This window comes from Anopheles nili, chromosome 2, assembly GCF_943737925.1.
Source record: "Anopheles nili chromosome 2, idAnoNiliSN_F5_01, whole genome shotgun sequence".
NCBI lineage: Eukaryota > Metazoa > Arthropoda > Insecta > Diptera > Culicidae > Anopheles > Anopheles nili.
This window is the reverse complement of record NC_071291.1, coordinates 31,191,572-31,208,218: the sequence shown is the minus strand read 5'-3', so window position 1 is coordinate 31,208,218 and position 16,647 is coordinate 31,191,572. Positions and strand designations below refer to the sequence as shown.

General features: G+C 46.4%; 3 protein-coding genes across 3 annotated transcripts; 2 read left to right on the top strand and 1 right to left on the bottom strand.

Moving 5' to 3' along the window:
• Positions 1 to 1,783: 1,783 nt before the first annotated feature.
• LOC128730741 (cytochrome c oxidase assembly protein COX16 homolog, mitochondrial) lies at positions 1,784 to 2,268 on the top strand. The gene is made up of 2 exons (XM_053823821.1): positions 1,784 to 1,905; positions 1,974 to 2,268. The coding sequence occupies exons 1-2, from the start codon at positions 1,784 to 1,786 to the stop codon at positions 2,158 to 2,160; spliced, it is 309 nt and encodes a 102-aa protein (XP_053679796.1). The 3' UTR covers positions 2,161 to 2,268.
• A 305-nt stretch (positions 2,269 to 2,573) lies between these two features.
• LOC128730740 (BLOC-2 complex member HPS5 homolog) lies at positions 2,574 to 5,515 on the bottom strand. The gene is made up of 4 exons (XM_053823820.1): positions 5,423 to 5,515; positions 4,950 to 5,339; positions 4,735 to 4,881; positions 2,574 to 4,658 (listed from the first exon to the last, which is right to left on the bottom strand). The coding sequence occupies exons 1-4, from the start codon at positions 5,513 to 5,515 to the stop codon at positions 2,646 to 2,648; spliced, it is 2,643 nt and encodes an 880-aa protein (XP_053679795.1). The 3' UTR covers positions 2,574 to 2,645.
• A 1,029-nt stretch (positions 5,516 to 6,544) lies between these two features.
• On the top strand, positions 6,545 to 16,148 carry LOC128730694 (E3 SUMO-protein ligase RanBP2). Its single transcript, XM_053823770.1, has 7 exons — positions 6,545 to 6,613; positions 7,061 to 8,239; positions 8,347 to 13,260; positions 13,335 to 13,477; positions 13,554 to 14,449; positions 14,523 to 15,485; positions 15,563 to 16,148. Exons 1-7 carry the CDS (start codon positions 6,545 to 6,547, stop codon positions 15,868 to 15,870), a joined length of 8,472 nt encoding a protein of 2,823 aa, XP_053679745.1. The 3' UTR covers positions 15,871 to 16,148.
• The last annotated feature ends 499 nt before the right edge of the window (positions 16,149 to 16,647 follow it).

Below are 16,647 nucleotides of genomic sequence, written 5' to 3'. Positions count from 1 at the left end.
ACTTCTAAATTAGCGCCTCCTTATCATAATTTCTATTACTTTTTTTAGTATTGTTATTCGTAAAAAAACGTATGCAGTTGATAGAAACACATCCAATAACGAATTGCGTTGCGTTGGCTCATTACTGTGCGTACTGTTTCTAAATAGTTTTTCATTACCCAGTAGCTTAATGCAGATATTTCCTTCTAAACTGCTCTCCCCGCATGAAGTGCAATGCAGTTTGAACACCTGACTTATCATAAGTACGATATTATGGTATACATTTCCAATACAGACTGAGAAGCGCAAGAGTTTTGATGATGGGGAATGGATCAAAAGGGAAACATGAATCCGAAAAAGCAGTTAGATTAGCAGCATACATTTTTTTTTCATATTTGATTAGTAAGATAATTGACCACAATAGTTTGACAAAATGTTGCCTAAGAAAGCCTTGGGGTTACGGATGCAAATGATGCCAAGCCAGAATGGTTGTCAATGCCGATAACATGAACATGAGAAGTACTTACCGTAGGCTTTTTGAACTGAAGCCCTTATAAGAGCAACACCTGAAACCTTAAGTTGATAGGAAAGGGGCTCGCCTGCCAGTAAACTGGTTAATTCGTCGTTTGTTTTGCTAGCAATTCACCGAACTTTACTCAATGAAGTTTGCCTTCTAGTGGAAACTTTTCTTTTCAGCACTTAGGTTTGCTCCTAAGCCACTTATTTTACTAAATATTATTACAATCTGTCCCCACCGCTACAGTGCCGTCCTTCCGAAGGAGGCTTTGGTTTCTAGTTCAAACATATAAAAAAAATTGTCATCGACCTCACGCAGCGTCGAAATACGAAGACGTCCCCTGGATAGGTACGTTCTGCGATGAACTGATACTCCTTGATCTCAAGTAGAAAATATCTTACAACTTTCTGGAAACCAAATGGTTTCTTCACTTCACTTAACAGTTGCTAGTAGTACACTCAATCGAAAGATGCAACATATTTTACATTTTTACAGTTTATTTTGCGAGTCGGTTTGCGCGAATATGTTACCCCTTTTTTCTTCCCTTTTTCCGTCGGTCAAAACTGTCTACATTATCATGGTTGCCAAGACCAAGGAAAGTGGAGGAGCAAACGCAGTGTGACAGTGACATTCTGGCTTTTCATAAATGACAATAAAGTTGAAATCAGTACGATAGGAAAAACATAAAATACTTTCTCGGAAAATAAGAAACACACGATTGCATTTGTGTGAAATTTAAAAAATTATAAATATTTACTCTACATTGCATTTTCAACAATAAACTTTTCAAGTAAACGCTCATCAGCTAAGAAAAACAGCTCTTGATAGCAGATGAAAAGGATGCATTCATAACGTGAGTATGAGCCAAAGTTTATTCAAAAATTTAAAGGAATGTTAAAAAAGGTAAGATAAACTGAAGATCTTTAATAAAATATAATGCATATTATATATACATATATTTCAATATATGCGTTAAGATGATTTGTTATTTCTTTTGCAAACCTAGGCCCATGTTTTAAACCGTAGTATCTGTAATGTAACCGATGTTCTGAACAATATTGGGAGATATGTTTATATATTTCTCACCCTATATTTTTTAACGTAGAACTTCAACATAGATCTTAAACGGTCATAACATATCTTGTTATGACACTGAAAAATGTCAAAAACGAATAGTGAAAAACATGATTACAAAATCATGCCGACAATCGAATGAAAAGGCAACAAAACTCGTCGTTTCATCGCTCGACAGTAAACAAAAGTTCTGTTACCAAACACATCAGAAACATGAACGCGTTACAGCAAAAACTGCTGTTCTACAGCAAGCGTAAATCGTTCCGATATGGTGTACCGTTTTTGTTGCTAATGGTTGGTGGTTCCTTTGGTTTGCAACAATTTGCGCAATTGCGGTACGTTTTGTGTAACGACACACATAGTCAATTTTAAAACTGAACACATTCGCTTTGCTCCTTTTTAGATACACATTTTCCAAGAAAACTTCCCTAACTAGACAGGAAGCAGAGAAATATGGGCTTAATATGAAACAACAGGAAGAAGTTACTTTAGAAGGGGAGTACGACAAGATTAAACAACTCGATATCGAACATTGGGAAAATGTTCGTGGGCCCCGACCATGGGAAGAAGGAAGTCCACCCTCAGCCTGATCGGGATGGTTGATACTGTTAGATCATTTCAATAGAAAATACAGTTTACTTTTCTTGTTTATTATGCTTCTTTTTTAGTCCAATAAAATATTTGGCATTATTGATTTGTGAAAATGAGTTCCTACTTATCATTTACGCGCGTGTGAGAAGATTCTAACATCCTCTGTTTAGCCCTTTTTAGCATAATACCCTACGTAATGATGGTTAACGACGTTCACACAAGCAGAAGGCCGTAGTTTTTCGCTAAGCTAACACTGAACACTTAACATACATTAGCAGGAAGCAGTAATTCGTCGGGTATGTAGCAAGCAGCAATACTAGTACGAATAACGCCAGCGTTACTTGTACAAAACGGGACCGCCGTACGAAGCGTCGTGCTAACACGAAATCCAAGCATCACCGATGAGCGCAGGATAGAACAATATTCCCGTTACGCTTCCTGCTTTGTATCATATTTGTCTAAGCGTATGATATTCGCCATTATCTTACTTTGCTTCTAAAAGCAAACATCGAATGTAGAAGCTGGGAGCAATTGCACCCTTAGGAATGTTATCCGCATAACCACGCAAGAGGCTCAACAGTTCCGCAGGAGAATCAAGATGTTCGAGTGCGACCCCTAAAAGGTAGTTCCATTGGCGAAACATTCGTTCGCCATTCGTACTTGACATCTCAGAATTCCCGTCATCGACGGTCGCCACTGTATTGTCGATATTGCGTTTGATATTATTTCCATCTAGACCGGAGCACAGTTTATCACAGTTTAAGCAGATCATTTCATGACGTTGATGGTAGGACATAACTAGCTCAAACAGTTCCTTCCAGTGGTGCAAATCGAACGGAAGCTCAGCAGCAGCCCGTCCGAGCAGTTCAGGGTCGGCCAAATTCCACACACAGGCCACAACTTTGTCATACCGGCGATCTTGGATGTAGTAACGAGTTACGGTACGCCATAAGTACGGGACTTGTTTAAGCAATGTAAAACACTCTTCGTATTCCTTGCGCGACCAATAGAACTGCATCAAGCTCGTTCCAATCTCCCGATAGTGACACGACGCAGTCGCTTGAAGATAGTAACCACAGTGCGCGCAGGAAGCTAAACGCTCCAGCAAAGTACGATCCGATGGATCCGACGTATTGCATACGATGAAGCCATCCTTGATGAATTGGCGGGAGTCAGAATCTATTTCCCACAGCAGCTCAGGTTTCAGATAGTTGAAATATATTCGCATGCACTTGACCCGCGCGTTGGCTTCCTCGTTCTCCTCCATTAAGGTTTCTAGTTTGCGCAGTAAGCGCACGATCGTTTCCGTATCGTAATCGTCAAAGATCTTAGCATATCGATCGGCAAAATTTAGATTGCTAATGACCGAAGATCGAAAGATAAGATAGAGATTACGGACCGTGGCATCATCTTCGGAAGTTTCGTATCCGTCCAACAGTGAGGTGGAAAATTTCTTCTTTCCCTGCATCTTTAATCCGACACTATTTGGCACGGTACTGACAAGGGCCTGTCCGGTTCGAGTCCTTACGAGCTCTTCAACCATATCGTCACATTGCAGATCTTCGGGTTCAACTTCGATGCCAAATTCGGCGAGAAGGGCATGACCGTTACCGTTTACCAAGCCATTCGTTCGGCTTGGTTCATAAATTTTTGTTAAATTTAGCGTCTTTGGGCGTTGTGGAGCATACGGACTTTGTATATGCTGCTGCTGCTGTTGTAGCTGTTCGTATCCCATAAACATTTGTTTGATATTACGCCCGTATTTACCACGTACTACCGATACAAGAGCTTCTTTTATTGTCGCTTCGGTGGATAGCAGCAGAGGATTTTCCTTCCCGTTCAGGAGCTTATTGCTGTTGTTGTTTAGAACATTATCCAAAATATACACGCCCTGCTTTTGTCTTCGCGTCTCATGCATAGACTGTAAGGGAGACGAATTTTGAGATCCATGATCATTCGAATTAGGAGATAGAGTTCGATCTTCCTCTCCCTCGATTTCGACGCAAACTTGAAAAAAGCGATTTTCCCCGGTCAGCAGATAAATCCATTCATCAACTACTGCTACGTGCGTAATATCGGTAAACTCGTCGGTCCGTAGGACGATTTTCGAGTGCAGAGGATCAATTATCAACAACTGGCATCGATCGTGCACTAGCAACAACTGGCGACGAATTGAGTAGAGAACTTGAAAGGGTACGACCATCATGGTGCCATCGGTCAGCGCAGGTACACTCTGATGTAGTTCGGAGTCCGGGATACACTGAGACGCTTTTCGACGATGATTCGTCACCGTCTGCTTGAACTGATGCGTGCGTATCACGTTTCCTTCGAGATCAGCTTCCCACAGGCGGCTTCCGGGGCGGGAGCAAAATATTCGCACATCCTCTTCGTCCACAATCATTAGTGGCGGAGAAACGGGTATTGAACCAACGTTGCCGTTCGGTTGTGCGATGACGAACGAAGCACCATATTGTCCATCTCTTGGTCGATTACCGATCTGGAAAGTGGAAAAAAGTAGGAAGTTGTACTTCAACCGTCTCCACTGCCCTGCATCACGTCGTGATGATAGTCACCTGTTTAAACTCTTCTCTAGCAGTGTTGCAAAGCACACATTTCGACAGAGTTGACACCAGTAGTAGGTCTTTGTATCGATCTATTTGTACTATACGATTTTCTAGCAAAAGCACTGGATGTAAGCTAATGTTGAGAATGTTGCGACCCTAATGTAAGCAAAAGGACAAAATGCTAGTGTCAACCAAGTTAAAATGTTTCTCGTTTCATAGCTTACCATAAACAGCGAAAATTGTATCAACGAAACTATTCCACGAGAGTCACCACAATACAGTTCCTTGTCATCTTCTGTCCAGCAAAAGCTCGTCACGAACGGAGCTCTAGCTGCGTCAAATGGTTGGCCATCGGAATCGGCAGCAGGGACCAGACTTGTACTCAGAATTTCCTTTACATTTGGTGGCTCCAGCTCCAGAAGGACACCGATCGATCCGGTTTGGTTACCAACAGCGATCTGCTTTTCGTTGTGCGAAATAGACACCTTCCCAATGGTGCCGAGTTGACTAGGAAATATCGCCAAAAAGTTCTCCGTCATACGGCTGTACAGGTAAAGACTACCAGAATTGGCCCCGAACACAAAGTACTTCGGCGAACAGTCAAAACAAGTGAACTGAAAATTCATAGATAAGGGAGAATTTTACAACTGAGTCATAATGCCTGTTGGCATAGCAATCTTAGGCGGAATACAAGTACCTTAATGCGACTGTTGTTTCGTAGCGGTTGATTAACAAAGGCGGATAATTCCGCCCTGTTTCGCAGGGCATATTTCTTGTTTGTGACATCCATCGTGAAGATCGTTTACCAGATTCACGCGCCTTCGACACTGCCTTGAACTTCCCTGTTATTGAGGATTTGATAACAGATAGTGTGCAATCGGAAACGATCGCAGCAGTTCATCCGACCCGGCTGACGGCAGTGTTTGTACTGTTCCTCATCCACCAAATCGTTACCATTATTGTAGGACAGTATTTAACTCTAGCTTTTTGTGATCACCATGAAACTGATACGAATTTATGCACCCTGTTCGGTGATATTATTTCGAAACACGTGCAGAACAAGTGATAGTAATAAACAAATAGTCTACCCTAATTGGAATGTTGCATTTAACAGCTTCCTTCACAAAAACATTGTTTCGTGGAGGAATAATGTAACTAAATATTAAAAATCACGAATAGTAGGAATCATTCTATGAAAAGAAAAAATCGTCACTGTCAAACTGTTATCGTTCACTTATATCCAAAAACAGGCTGGACTATTGAGATTGTCATGTCGTGGGTTGACAGTACTAGCTCAAGCAAGTTTAAATTATTTTAGTAAGCAGATGATAAGTTGATAATTTAGATACTGATCACCTGGCCGTTGCTGTATTTGAAAAAAACCCATAATGAAATTTTATAATATATTGATACATGAGTGTATCTTTTAAAATATTTCCAAGTGGTTCTAGACTTCTACCGTCAAAGTATTACCCAATATGGCGAAGAGAAAATTGACATGATCTTACCTGCCACCGTCCATTCTGCACTTGGTGCGTTCTTTTCCTTACATCTCCAACAGCACCCGGCGCCTAATATAATTGTTAAAACTGATAATAAATTATAAATTCTTGCCTGATGCTATTGCAGTAAGCAAACATCGTGTGGTTTAAGCTCAAAAAAGTGTGTATTACATCGTAAAATTAAATTTTTTACAAACATTGATTCATTGAGCCAGCACTCGGACAGCTGTCTTATTTTGCGTCTTGTCGACGCCGTAATATTTTGCACGGTTTAATGCCAATCTTCTGAAACGGTGCAGTGGAAAATCGATTTCAAAATGTTCTCCACTAAAAAGGATATTGACCGACACGTAAAAACATCGCTTAACAAGCTGCCGGAAAATGAGGTAAGTTGCTAATGCAAGGTCATGATTGGTGCCAAGTTTTCCGTTATCGATTGATAAAACCGCATTGATGGGAAAAGAGTTTGGGTTTCTTTTTGTGTAAGATACAACGCATGAAATTGTTTTCACAAGCTTTTTTCAAGAAGCTATGGTTGTAGAAGCACACTGGTGGTTAATTATAAATGGTGCATGTGATCTTTCGAGAATTCAATAGGGAAACAGCAGAGAGTATTGCAATTGGACGCATTACCGCGAAACTAAGATTTTGAGGTTAGGTTAGTTGCGTCTGGAGGCAAATTAAATTTATGCTCGTTTTATATCTGATTAGATCTTTCCTTCTGTGAGTGAAACTCTGGAATGTAATGAACCGTGATTTATGGAACTATAGGTGCTTTTAAAATCGTAGTCTATATATGATTTATTTATGCATTTTTTTCTTAATTACTTCAGCGCTACCTCCGGGGGTTGGCTATTGCAAGGCAGTACTTCAAGCTGAACGAATACGCTAGTGCGGAGCATTGGCTTTCTTGTTACCTATCGGTTCAGGAAGACAGCGCTCCGGCTCACAAACTTCTTGGACAATGCTACGAAAAACAGCAAAAATTCGATCGAGCCATCACGTCTTACCAACGATCGCTCCAGCTCGATTCAAAGCAAACGGGGCTGATAACGGATGTGTGCAAGCTTTTGCTAATGGACGACAATCTCACCAAGCATTTGTCGAAGGCAAAGCACTGGTGTGACTTGGCAGAATCAGAGCGCATCAACCATGAGGCGGTGCTTAATTTGAAGTTGAAGGTAGCGAACAAAGGCACCACCACTGACAACAAATTAGTAAAGGACATCATACTGAAGGAAATTCTCGCGAGACCGCTAGATCCGGCGTTACGCGTCCGATTGGTGGATCTCTTTTTAGAAGAAAAAAAATTAGATGAAGCTTTCAAGTACTGCTTCGAACTGGAGATGAAATTTTGCGAACCATTCATGCAATCCATCGAGTGGACCAATGCGATTGCAAATATGCTAGCCACTTATACAAAATCGCCGGGAGGTGGGCAACAAAAAAACTGGAACTACTACTTGTTGCAGGCGATCGTGCTCGATCGGCAGATTTATTTGAATTTGTTGGTTGACTCCACGATGGAAGCTATGCGACGCAGCAATCTGAAGGAAATAGCGTTTAAACTGTTAAAGCTGGACGAAACGTTACGTGAAGTTTCTGAGAGAGGTTTAAATGCGGCTCCACAGAAACAAATGGCTGATTCGTATCTTCAGCACTATAGAGGACAGCTTCTGCTACACTCTGCGGCTCTGTTGTTCAAAAGCGCCCAAGAACAGTCAGGTGCTGGACGTTCTCGCGAAAATAACAAAAAGTGCTACGCATTGCTGCTCCTAGCATACCAGTGCGGTGTTCCGGATCCGGATGGGCAGTGGTTGAAACAGGGCAGCGAAATGGCCCGTCAGTTGCTAGCGTTCTGGCACAAACAGGCCGCGTTTCGGTGTTGTCAAGCCGGTAGCACGCTCCTGTCTTGTGTTGAAGAAGGTGTGGATACATCGCAGGTACTGGTTCAAATTCAAAGTGTCACCGAGACGAAGGTTTGGACTACGGCGGATGATCTGATTAATCAGGTATGTTTTACCTTTCTCGTGTCTTTACAATATTAATATCTGCAAATAGATCAAAAAATATTAAATCTTTGTGTTTTATCGTTTTATGTCTTCGTTTTTTGACACAGATTCGGCAGCTATGTTCCGACCCTGAATGGCGTCAGAATGTAGCCCGCTCGTTATATCCTGCTCGAGACATTTCTTCGAAGGCAGTTGGCAATTCGTACTTCGTGCATGAAAGTGCCGCATTTCAAAAGCCGAAATATGTGCTTCCAACGCGAGAGCAACTTGAACCGTATCTTGAACTGGCACAGTCACTCTATCCTTCCTCGTTGCCTCACCTCGTATACCTGGGACTCGCGTTGGGCATCGAAAATCTAGCAACTTTTCGTTGCAAAGCTTTTCCGCGGCTGAACTTTTCTACCAACAATCTGAACAATTGTAATTTAGAAACGTTGAACCAACTCGATATGGACTCGTTTTTGTATTGTTCAATTGTGGTGGCCAAGAGTAATATGGATCACGACCGCCAAATAAGCATGCAGCAACAAGGACGCCCCGCTTTTCTACCGGCGGCAAATCTCATTCCAGGGCTGTGCGAGGATAACAAGATCAACTGGTGGAGTGCTGCATATCATCTGATCAAGAGCAGCACAGCAAAAGACGCCGCAGCCAGTGTGGCCGATCAGCGTCAGCTTCTGCAGCACGGATTGCAAGCGATCCGCAGTACTGGGATACCTCTCTGTGATGCGATTGTGTTGCTCAAGCTGGGTCAGGTGCTCGCTAAACGGGCGTCCGAGTCGGTGACGGTGGTGCCCGAAGAACGCCGCTACTGCGAGAGTCGTGCCGAGGCGGTCTACCGGGCCGGTGTACTGCTGTGGAAAATGCATAATGAGTCGACTTACACAGGCGGTATAGAATCGTCTGGTTTGGTGACGAGTGGTTACGGGTCCGAAGTGTTGTTCAAGTATGGCATCAAGCCGTACGATTGTCAACAGGAAGCGGTTAAACTAGCCGAATCTGCCATCACGTTCCTAGCGGGTGTTTACTTTAAGCACGGCCGCCATGAACAGTTCACGCTAGATTTTGGAGGCATCCCGCTGCCCTTCGCGGCCTATTTTCGAGCCGAGGCATTCAAGAAGCTGGACGAATCGGCCAAAACACCCCTCAAAGCGAAAAAGTTCTATTCCGAGCGGGCCCGCGAATGTATCCGACAGACGCAGCGCTACCTGGTGCTGCCGTATATCGAATCGAATCATCCTCTTAACTATGTGGTCCAGAGTGAAATAAAGCGTCTCTCGTTTGCGAACGATTCGTTTGATGGGACGCTCAACACATCGGCCAATGGCGGAGCGTGCGCTAGCGCCGATGATAGTGATCATTTCCAGTCTTTCACGTCATCGATGACGAATGCGGCACACGTGAGCGGTGGCATCGGTGGTACTGTTTCTATGGCGCGCATGTCAGACCGCGAAACGGCCACGGCCGCAGCAACGGCTGCCGCTTCCGTATGTTTGGCGAAAACGAACGATCTTGAGGGACTCATCCGGCAGATGATGGAGACGCTCACCTTCGTGAAAGAGGACGTTTTGGGGATCCGAAACGACGTCGGAGACATGCAAGATCGTTTGGTGAAGATCGAGGAAAACATTTTCCGCAAGTCGACAGAGCCGAAGCCGCGAAGTTCGGGAACCGTTGGCGGTAGTGCCGCTGGCCCAGCAGTGAACGATCCCGCGTCAGTATCAACGGCTGCCGCAGCGGCCGCCATGCAGGCCATGAATGATATCTATATGCTGGATGATCTGCAAAGTTCTGCACTGGCCTACCAGCAAGCTGCCATCGCTGCGGCAGCTGCCGCACGTGCGCCCGTCATGGGAGGTGTAGGAATGGCAGCACCACAACAGGCCACAGGGGCCATACCTTATCACGCACTGTATCCCATCACGCAACACCAGCAAATGCTAACGACGCGCGGACATCCGACAGGACCAATGGGTGCTTCGCCCATGCACACCGGCTATCCACACCATGCGGACAATTTGCTAGTGTCGGCGGCTGGATCGCCTGCCGCCGGTGTGTATCACCATCCGGCATTCCAACCAGCAGTTCCGCCACCGGCGCAACCCCAAGCGGACGCGGTTCCTACAATGCATACTGGTGGAAATTTGCACCAAATTTCAACACCAACGCCTACGATCGCGAAACCAGCAGGAATCGCCGGAAACCTTTCCATTGAACAATCGCTGCAAACGCCTACCCTTTTGAGCAGCTGGAACAGCACGTACAACAATTCATTCAATATGCCCTCAGTGGCAACGCCTACAGTTGTCGGCAGCATGCCGTCGCACTTATCCAACACAACGGATGCCAAAGGAGGTGCCCCGGTGAACGTGGTCATTACGAGCTCGGATCCACTTCCGCCTCAACCGAATGTGAACAGTTCCACTTTTGCCAGCGGGCTCGGTGTCCAACCAACTTATAGTGTGACAATTCCACCGCAGCACATCAAACACAGCACAACGGGTGCCAGCATTGGCCAAGGTACAGGTGGGCTAACAAGCACGTCTAAACTGGAGACGATATCTCCCGCTACCGCAAACACTAAGTTCCCGATGCAATCGAACGTGCCTGCCGGGATGGGTGTCAAACCGCAAATATCAACCCCAGTACCAGTGGTTCCTGCTGCCTTGACGCCTTCCTTCTTTGCTAACGTGGTGTCACCGGCAAAAGAAGCTGGCGATGCGAATCACGTGGAACACGACGACGATGATGACAATAGTAGGAACGTGTCGGGAGGTGCAGAATACGATCCGCGTCCTGATTTCCAGCCAATCATACCGCTACCAGACGAGATAGAGGTGCGCACCGGTGAAGAGGATGAGGAGCAAATCTTTACCGGCCGGTCGAAGCTGTTGCGTCTGGTAGATCGCGAATGGAAGGAGCGTGGGCTTGGTGAGCTTAAGATACTGCGGTCGAAAGCGGACCTGAGCAAGTACCGGATCGTAATGCGACGAGAACAGGTGCATAAGATCTGTGCCAACCATTACATCACACCAGAGTTGATCATCAAACCGATGGAGAAGCTAAAGCAGTGCTACATCTGGGCGGCGGTGGACTTTGCTGATGAGGAACCGCGCAAGGAGTCGTTTTGTGCGCGCTTCGGCACCGCTAGTCTGGCGGACGAGTTTTACCACGCGTTCGTAAAAGCCCGGGATGAAGTGGCTCGACTACGCGCTAGTGATGGGTCAGGCAACGCACAACAGACACCAACCGGTCCACCACCTATAACGACAGGCAGCTTCTCATTTAGCAGTACACCGAAAACGACAGCGACGATCACGCCAGCCCAGCCGCAGGGAGGCGCGAAACCGTTTGGTGAGTTTACATTCGCCAAAAACTATACGCCACCGTCGGTCGGCACGAAAGCGAATGCAACTCCGAAAGCCACGGACGCAGCTGCTGCAAACAGTAAACCGAGTCCGTTCGCGTCCTTCGCCTTTAAAGCTCAACAGCAAGGTGGATCGGCCGCACCATTTGGCAACATTTTCGGAGGACTTGCCCTCGGTGGTCCACCGGCGCTCGGATTCGACGAGAAGGACTTCAAGTGCATCCACGAGGCGATCATTACAAGTCTGAAGCATAAAGATCAACACGGCACCGCGTGGACGGATGACGGAGTGGTCAACGGTCGGTTACGTCTGTTAACATCTGCGACCGCTGTGCGGCTGTTGTTGCGTCGTGAATGCGATACAAATTCCGCCGTGTGTCTCAGCCACGTGCTGGACAAAGACACTCGTATGAAACCAACCGAAAAGAATGGGTGCAGTTGGAACGCTCAGCAAGATGCCATCGTTACCGGAAGTGGATCGATGAATTGTATGGCCTACTTTAAAACCTCAGACGACCGCGATCGGTTTGTGGCAGCTGTTCAAAAAGTGTTGGGTTCCGGTGAATCCGCTGTTCCTACAAAGGCGGCCGCCGATGGTTTCGGCGATCTCTTTAAACCAAAAACGGGAAGCTGGGATTGCCAGGCGTGCTATTTGAACAATAAAACGGATGATATCCTATGCCGCGCATGCAACGAACCACGTGATCCTTCGAAGAAGGATGACACAGCTGGCAAGCCAAACCAAGCATCTGGGGGACTATTCGGTAGTCTTGCTCCGCCCGCGGAAGGCAGTAATAAGTTCACCTTCGGTATGCCTTCTTCGAGTGGTTCGGCTGCGCCTATTACCTTCGGGAGTGGTACTAGCGCTGCCACCTCTAAAAAACCTCAAGAACCTCCAAAAGTTACATCAACTCCGGCTAAAAGCACCGGAACAACCGTTGGATTTGGTGACCAATTCAAACCCAAACCAGGGTCTTGGACCTGCAACGGATGTTATCTGCCGAATGGAGCTGACTCTTTGTTCTGCATGAGCTGCGAAAGCCCGAAAGACGATACGGTTCCAAAGAAATCCGCTAGCACGGACAGTGCAGTGTCTGGCTTGTTAAAAGTTGCCGACACTGCGCCCAAATTTAATTTTGCTGCCGGTGGTGGGTTCACATTTGGTATGCCATCATCGGCATCGGTTGCTCCAGCGGCCTCGGCGGTAACACCGACGGTTACTAGTACCGCATCGCAGCAACAACCAGCTTTTGGGGGTGGATTCACGTTCGACAGCTCGGTGAAACCGCTTCTTTCGACAACTGATAAACCGAAGTCGACAGCCGTAACGCCAGAGAAACCCGTTTTCAAATTCGAATTACCCACACCCGCAGGAGGACTCTCATTTGGTTCGAAATTGACGTCTAGCGTTCCGGCGGGTACGGGTAACGGAGCGAACAATCTTCAAACTGCCGGGTCGCCTGCACTTAACAGGCTGGATCCTCCGGAAAAAGCGACTTTCGGATTCGTTTTCAAGCCTAAATCGCCCGGCCGTACCCTCAGTGGGGATGGTGGGGACGCGGCCGAAGGCGATGATGGTGCTGCAGACGAAAGCAGCGTGATGGAGGAAGAAAATAATACGTACTTTGCGCCCGTTATTCCGCTGCCGGACAAGGTACGTTTAATTAAGGAGTTTGGTTTAAGATAGCTGGCTTCAAGGCGTTCTTTATATTTTATTCCATGACGTAGGTTGATGTAAAAACCGGCGAAGAGGACGAAGACGTGCTGTACGTTCACCGAGCCAAGCTGTATCGGTTCATCAGCTCAGAATGGAAGGAACGCGGCATTGGTGATGTGAAGATATTGAAGCACAAGGCCTCAGGCCAACTGAGGTATGCTTTGCTAATGGCTTGTTCATTAACTTGGGCCACATAATTCATTTGATATCTCACTTGTACTTACTTCCAGGGTGGTGATGCGCCGTGAGCAGGTCCTAAAAATTTGCCTTAACCACGTTCTTACCGAGGACATTTGCTATACGAAAAAGGATGACAAATCGTGGCAGTTCGTGGCAAACGACTTTTCCGAAGGCAATTTTGAGATCATGAACTTTAGTCTTCGCTTCAAATCGTCCGACATAGCGCAGGAGTTCCGTGATGCGATCGCGGCAGCATTGAGTGGAAAGCTTTCAGCAACAAAGCCCTCGGAGGGCTCTGGTGCTTTCACGCATGATAGCACGGTAACGTCCACCACCTCACCGATTGGAGACCTAAACTTCTCCAAATTGAGTGACATTTCGCTAAACGATCGTGAAATGGCACAACAGCTGAAGCTGCCGGAAAACTTTTTTGAGGTTCCGGCCAACCCATGCCCAGGTTGTCGAGGTTGCGATTCAGATACCTTCGTGTTTCCGGTCGTCGACGTAAAGCAGCTCATTGTAAATGACACTATCGAAGGTGATGATGCACCGTTGCCACTCAACCTTAAGAATGTGAAACCGCTGCCACCGGTGGTCGCTAATAATTTCGCTCCGGCAAAACTATCGTTCGGTACAGCAACTGGTGGCATATCGTCACCGTTTTCGTTTGGACCTGCTGCTAATGCTGCTACCTCATCTAGTGGGCCAATGCATACAACTATAACTTCAGGGGGTGGGTTAATTTCGGGACTCTCAATGGGTGCACCTTTGAGTGTTGGAGGAACTGCTGCCAGTACAACTGCCAGCTTTCTTTCGACGGAACAAAAGTCATCCTTGTCGTCGTTCACACCAGCAGCAAGCTCGATATTTGGTGGATTACAAACTTCGTCCGTACCGGAACAAACGGCCGGCACAATTGGTGCCAGCAATAAGTTTAATTTTGGAAGTAAGTTTAAGTTTTAACTACCGTCAGTGTTCTGTTATCGTATTTTGCTAATTTTCGGTTCGAATTCTTTCAGGTTCTGCCGGGATCGGGTCCGCATCTACTGTTGGTTCCATATTTTCCGCCTCGCTCAACACCACACCGAAAAACTCATTTATTTCACCACCCGCTGGTGTTGTTTCGGTCATTTCCGGTGAGACCGACAGCAAGAAAGAACAACAATCGGGAGGCGGGAGTGCTAAACCTATCACTAGCAGCCCGTTGTTGCAGCCATCCTCTTTATCCGCAGCTAAACCAGTCGAAGGAGGAAATCTGTTCAGTTCGGTGAGTTTTGGTAGTGGTGGGTTCAGCGCCCCTGCTACTGTTGGAAATCCGGCCACAAATATATTCGGTGGCACTGCTGGATTGTTCAGTGCTGCCTCAAGCGCCACAACAACGGTTCCGAGTAGTACACCATCGTCCGGTAGTAATGCAACCCTGTTTGGCAGCGTCGCTGGCGGCGATACAATAAAGTCGCCACTGAGTTTCGGTGCCTTGGGCGATGGCTTTACTTTCGGCAGCCTGGCGAAACAAACTCAGTTGGCGGCGATGAAATCAGACGCTGCTAGCGCAAAGAACAACGTCGATGCGCCATCGGTGTTCAATATGGCCGAAAATATAAGCTTCGCCACCATCGCCAGCAGCAATAGTCCGGATTTCAGCAACATTATGAAGAAACCCGTAGAAGGTCAGGATAAATCATCCGGTGGTTACGTCGGGCTGGTCGTGAAGGAAGACTTCTTTTCGCGCTCAGCATCGGGGAAATTGAACAACAATACAGGTGGTGCCATCAGTGCGGATAAAAACAACGGTAATGAGGAAGATGGCGGTGGTGCCGGTGTGGGGACGGATGAAAATTACGACCCGTACTACGCTCCCGTCATTCAACTGCCTGATGAAATAGAGGTACGCACGGGCGAGGAAGAGGAATCGAAAATGTTTGGCGAGCGAGCAAAGTTGTATCGTTTCGATACCGATACGAAAGAGTGGAAGGAACGAGGTAGGTGTGCTTTGCTAATGACGACCGCTAAGTGCAGGTGGATCGGTGATACTTAACCATATTTCTTATCTTCGCAGGTGTCGGCGAGTTGAAGATACTGCACCATCCGGTGCGAAACACCTACCGATTCCTGCTGCGCCGTGAGCAAATCCACAAGCTCGTGCTGAATCAAGCCATCACGGTTGACATGTCCATCACGCCACTGAATGGCTCGGAAAAAGCGTTCACGTGGGCCGGAATGAACCATGCCGAGGCACCCGGTCAGCTGGAGTCTCTGGCTACCCGATTCAAAAACGAAGCTATCGCGTCCGAATTCCGCACCGTAGTGGAGAATTGCCAAGAGAATCTGCGCTCGCGACCGGATCTGGAACCGGATCAGGATTAATATTAGTTGATATGTAATTGATATGCTTTTTTGTGTAAGTTGGTTACGTTTTATTTTTGATACACTTGGTCACTCCTACATGATCAACTCCAACGCGTAGGTGTATTGTTTTTCAACTCCTTACTAGTACTCTTTGTTATCTTGGTACATACGTGAGTGCGTTGGTAGAACCTGTGTCGAAATAGTGTTAGAGGATATTATGAAGCGAGGAACAGAAAATAAATAAAGCCTATATCATTTATATTTTATTACTACGATGGTTGCGAGCGCTGCATGTTCAAAGCGTATTAATAAAATCATGCATCAATCCGTCCCAGAGTGCTTCATATGAAGGGCTTAGAATCTAAACGAACGGTTTAGGAGTCGAGTTCGTACGCTCTTTTGAGGACTTTTCCTTCCCCTACAGATGGCGCTTCGAAATCCCTCGGCAAAGGTAGGAGAAAGGTGCGAGTTAGCTGATTCCTGCGCGTTTCGTATGGACCGTGCCTCGTGCGGGGAAACGTCAAAACAATACCAATACCGACGACTCAGCGGCCCCTTCTGTCATGCACACATGCACGCTTTCCGCAGAAACGGAAGAAGACAGTCAGTCAGCGTACAGTCGAGCTATATTTCCTCTGTTTGTGCCCAAAAAGAAGACATTTTTTACCAAAAGCAGGTAGCCGATTCCACCACTACCAGCGCAACAAAGACCAAGTGCAGAAAGTCGAACGCAGTACGGCTTTTTTTTACTTTCTTCGCGAGCATCAATAGCGGCACAGGTCCAGGCGCGTCTAG

Coding starts and splice junctions, on each gene's coding strand:
- LOC128730741 (XM_053823821.1), top strand. CDS start 1,784: ATGAACGCGTTACAGCAAAAACTGCTGTTCTACAGCAAGCGTAAATCG. Junction 1,906..1,973: donor CAACAATTTGCGCAATTGCG/GTACGTTTTGTG, acceptor GCTCCTTTTTAG/ATACACATTTTCCAAGAAAA.
- LOC128730740 (XM_053823820.1), bottom strand. CDS start 5,515: ATGGATGTCACAAACAAGAAATATGCCCTGCGAAACAGGGCGGAATTA. Junction 4,882..4,949: donor TACAATTTTCGCTGTTTATG/GTAAGCTATGAA, acceptor TGCTTACATTAG/GGTCGCAACATTCTCAACAT. Junction 4,659..4,734: donor CTAGAGAAGAGTTTAAACAG/GTGACTATCATC, acceptor TCCACTTTCCAG/ATCGGTAATCGACCAAGAGA.
- LOC128730694 (XM_053823770.1), top strand. CDS start 6,545: ATGTTCTCCACTAAAAAGGATATTGACCGACACGTAAAAACATCGCTT. Junction 8,240..8,346: donor CGGATGATCTGATTAATCAG/GTATGTTTTACC, acceptor TTTTTGACACAG/ATTCGGCAGCTATGTTCCGA. Junction 14,450..14,522: donor CAATAAGTTTAATTTTGGAA/GTAAGTTTAAGT, acceptor GAATTCTTTCAG/GTTCTGCCGGGATCGGGTCC.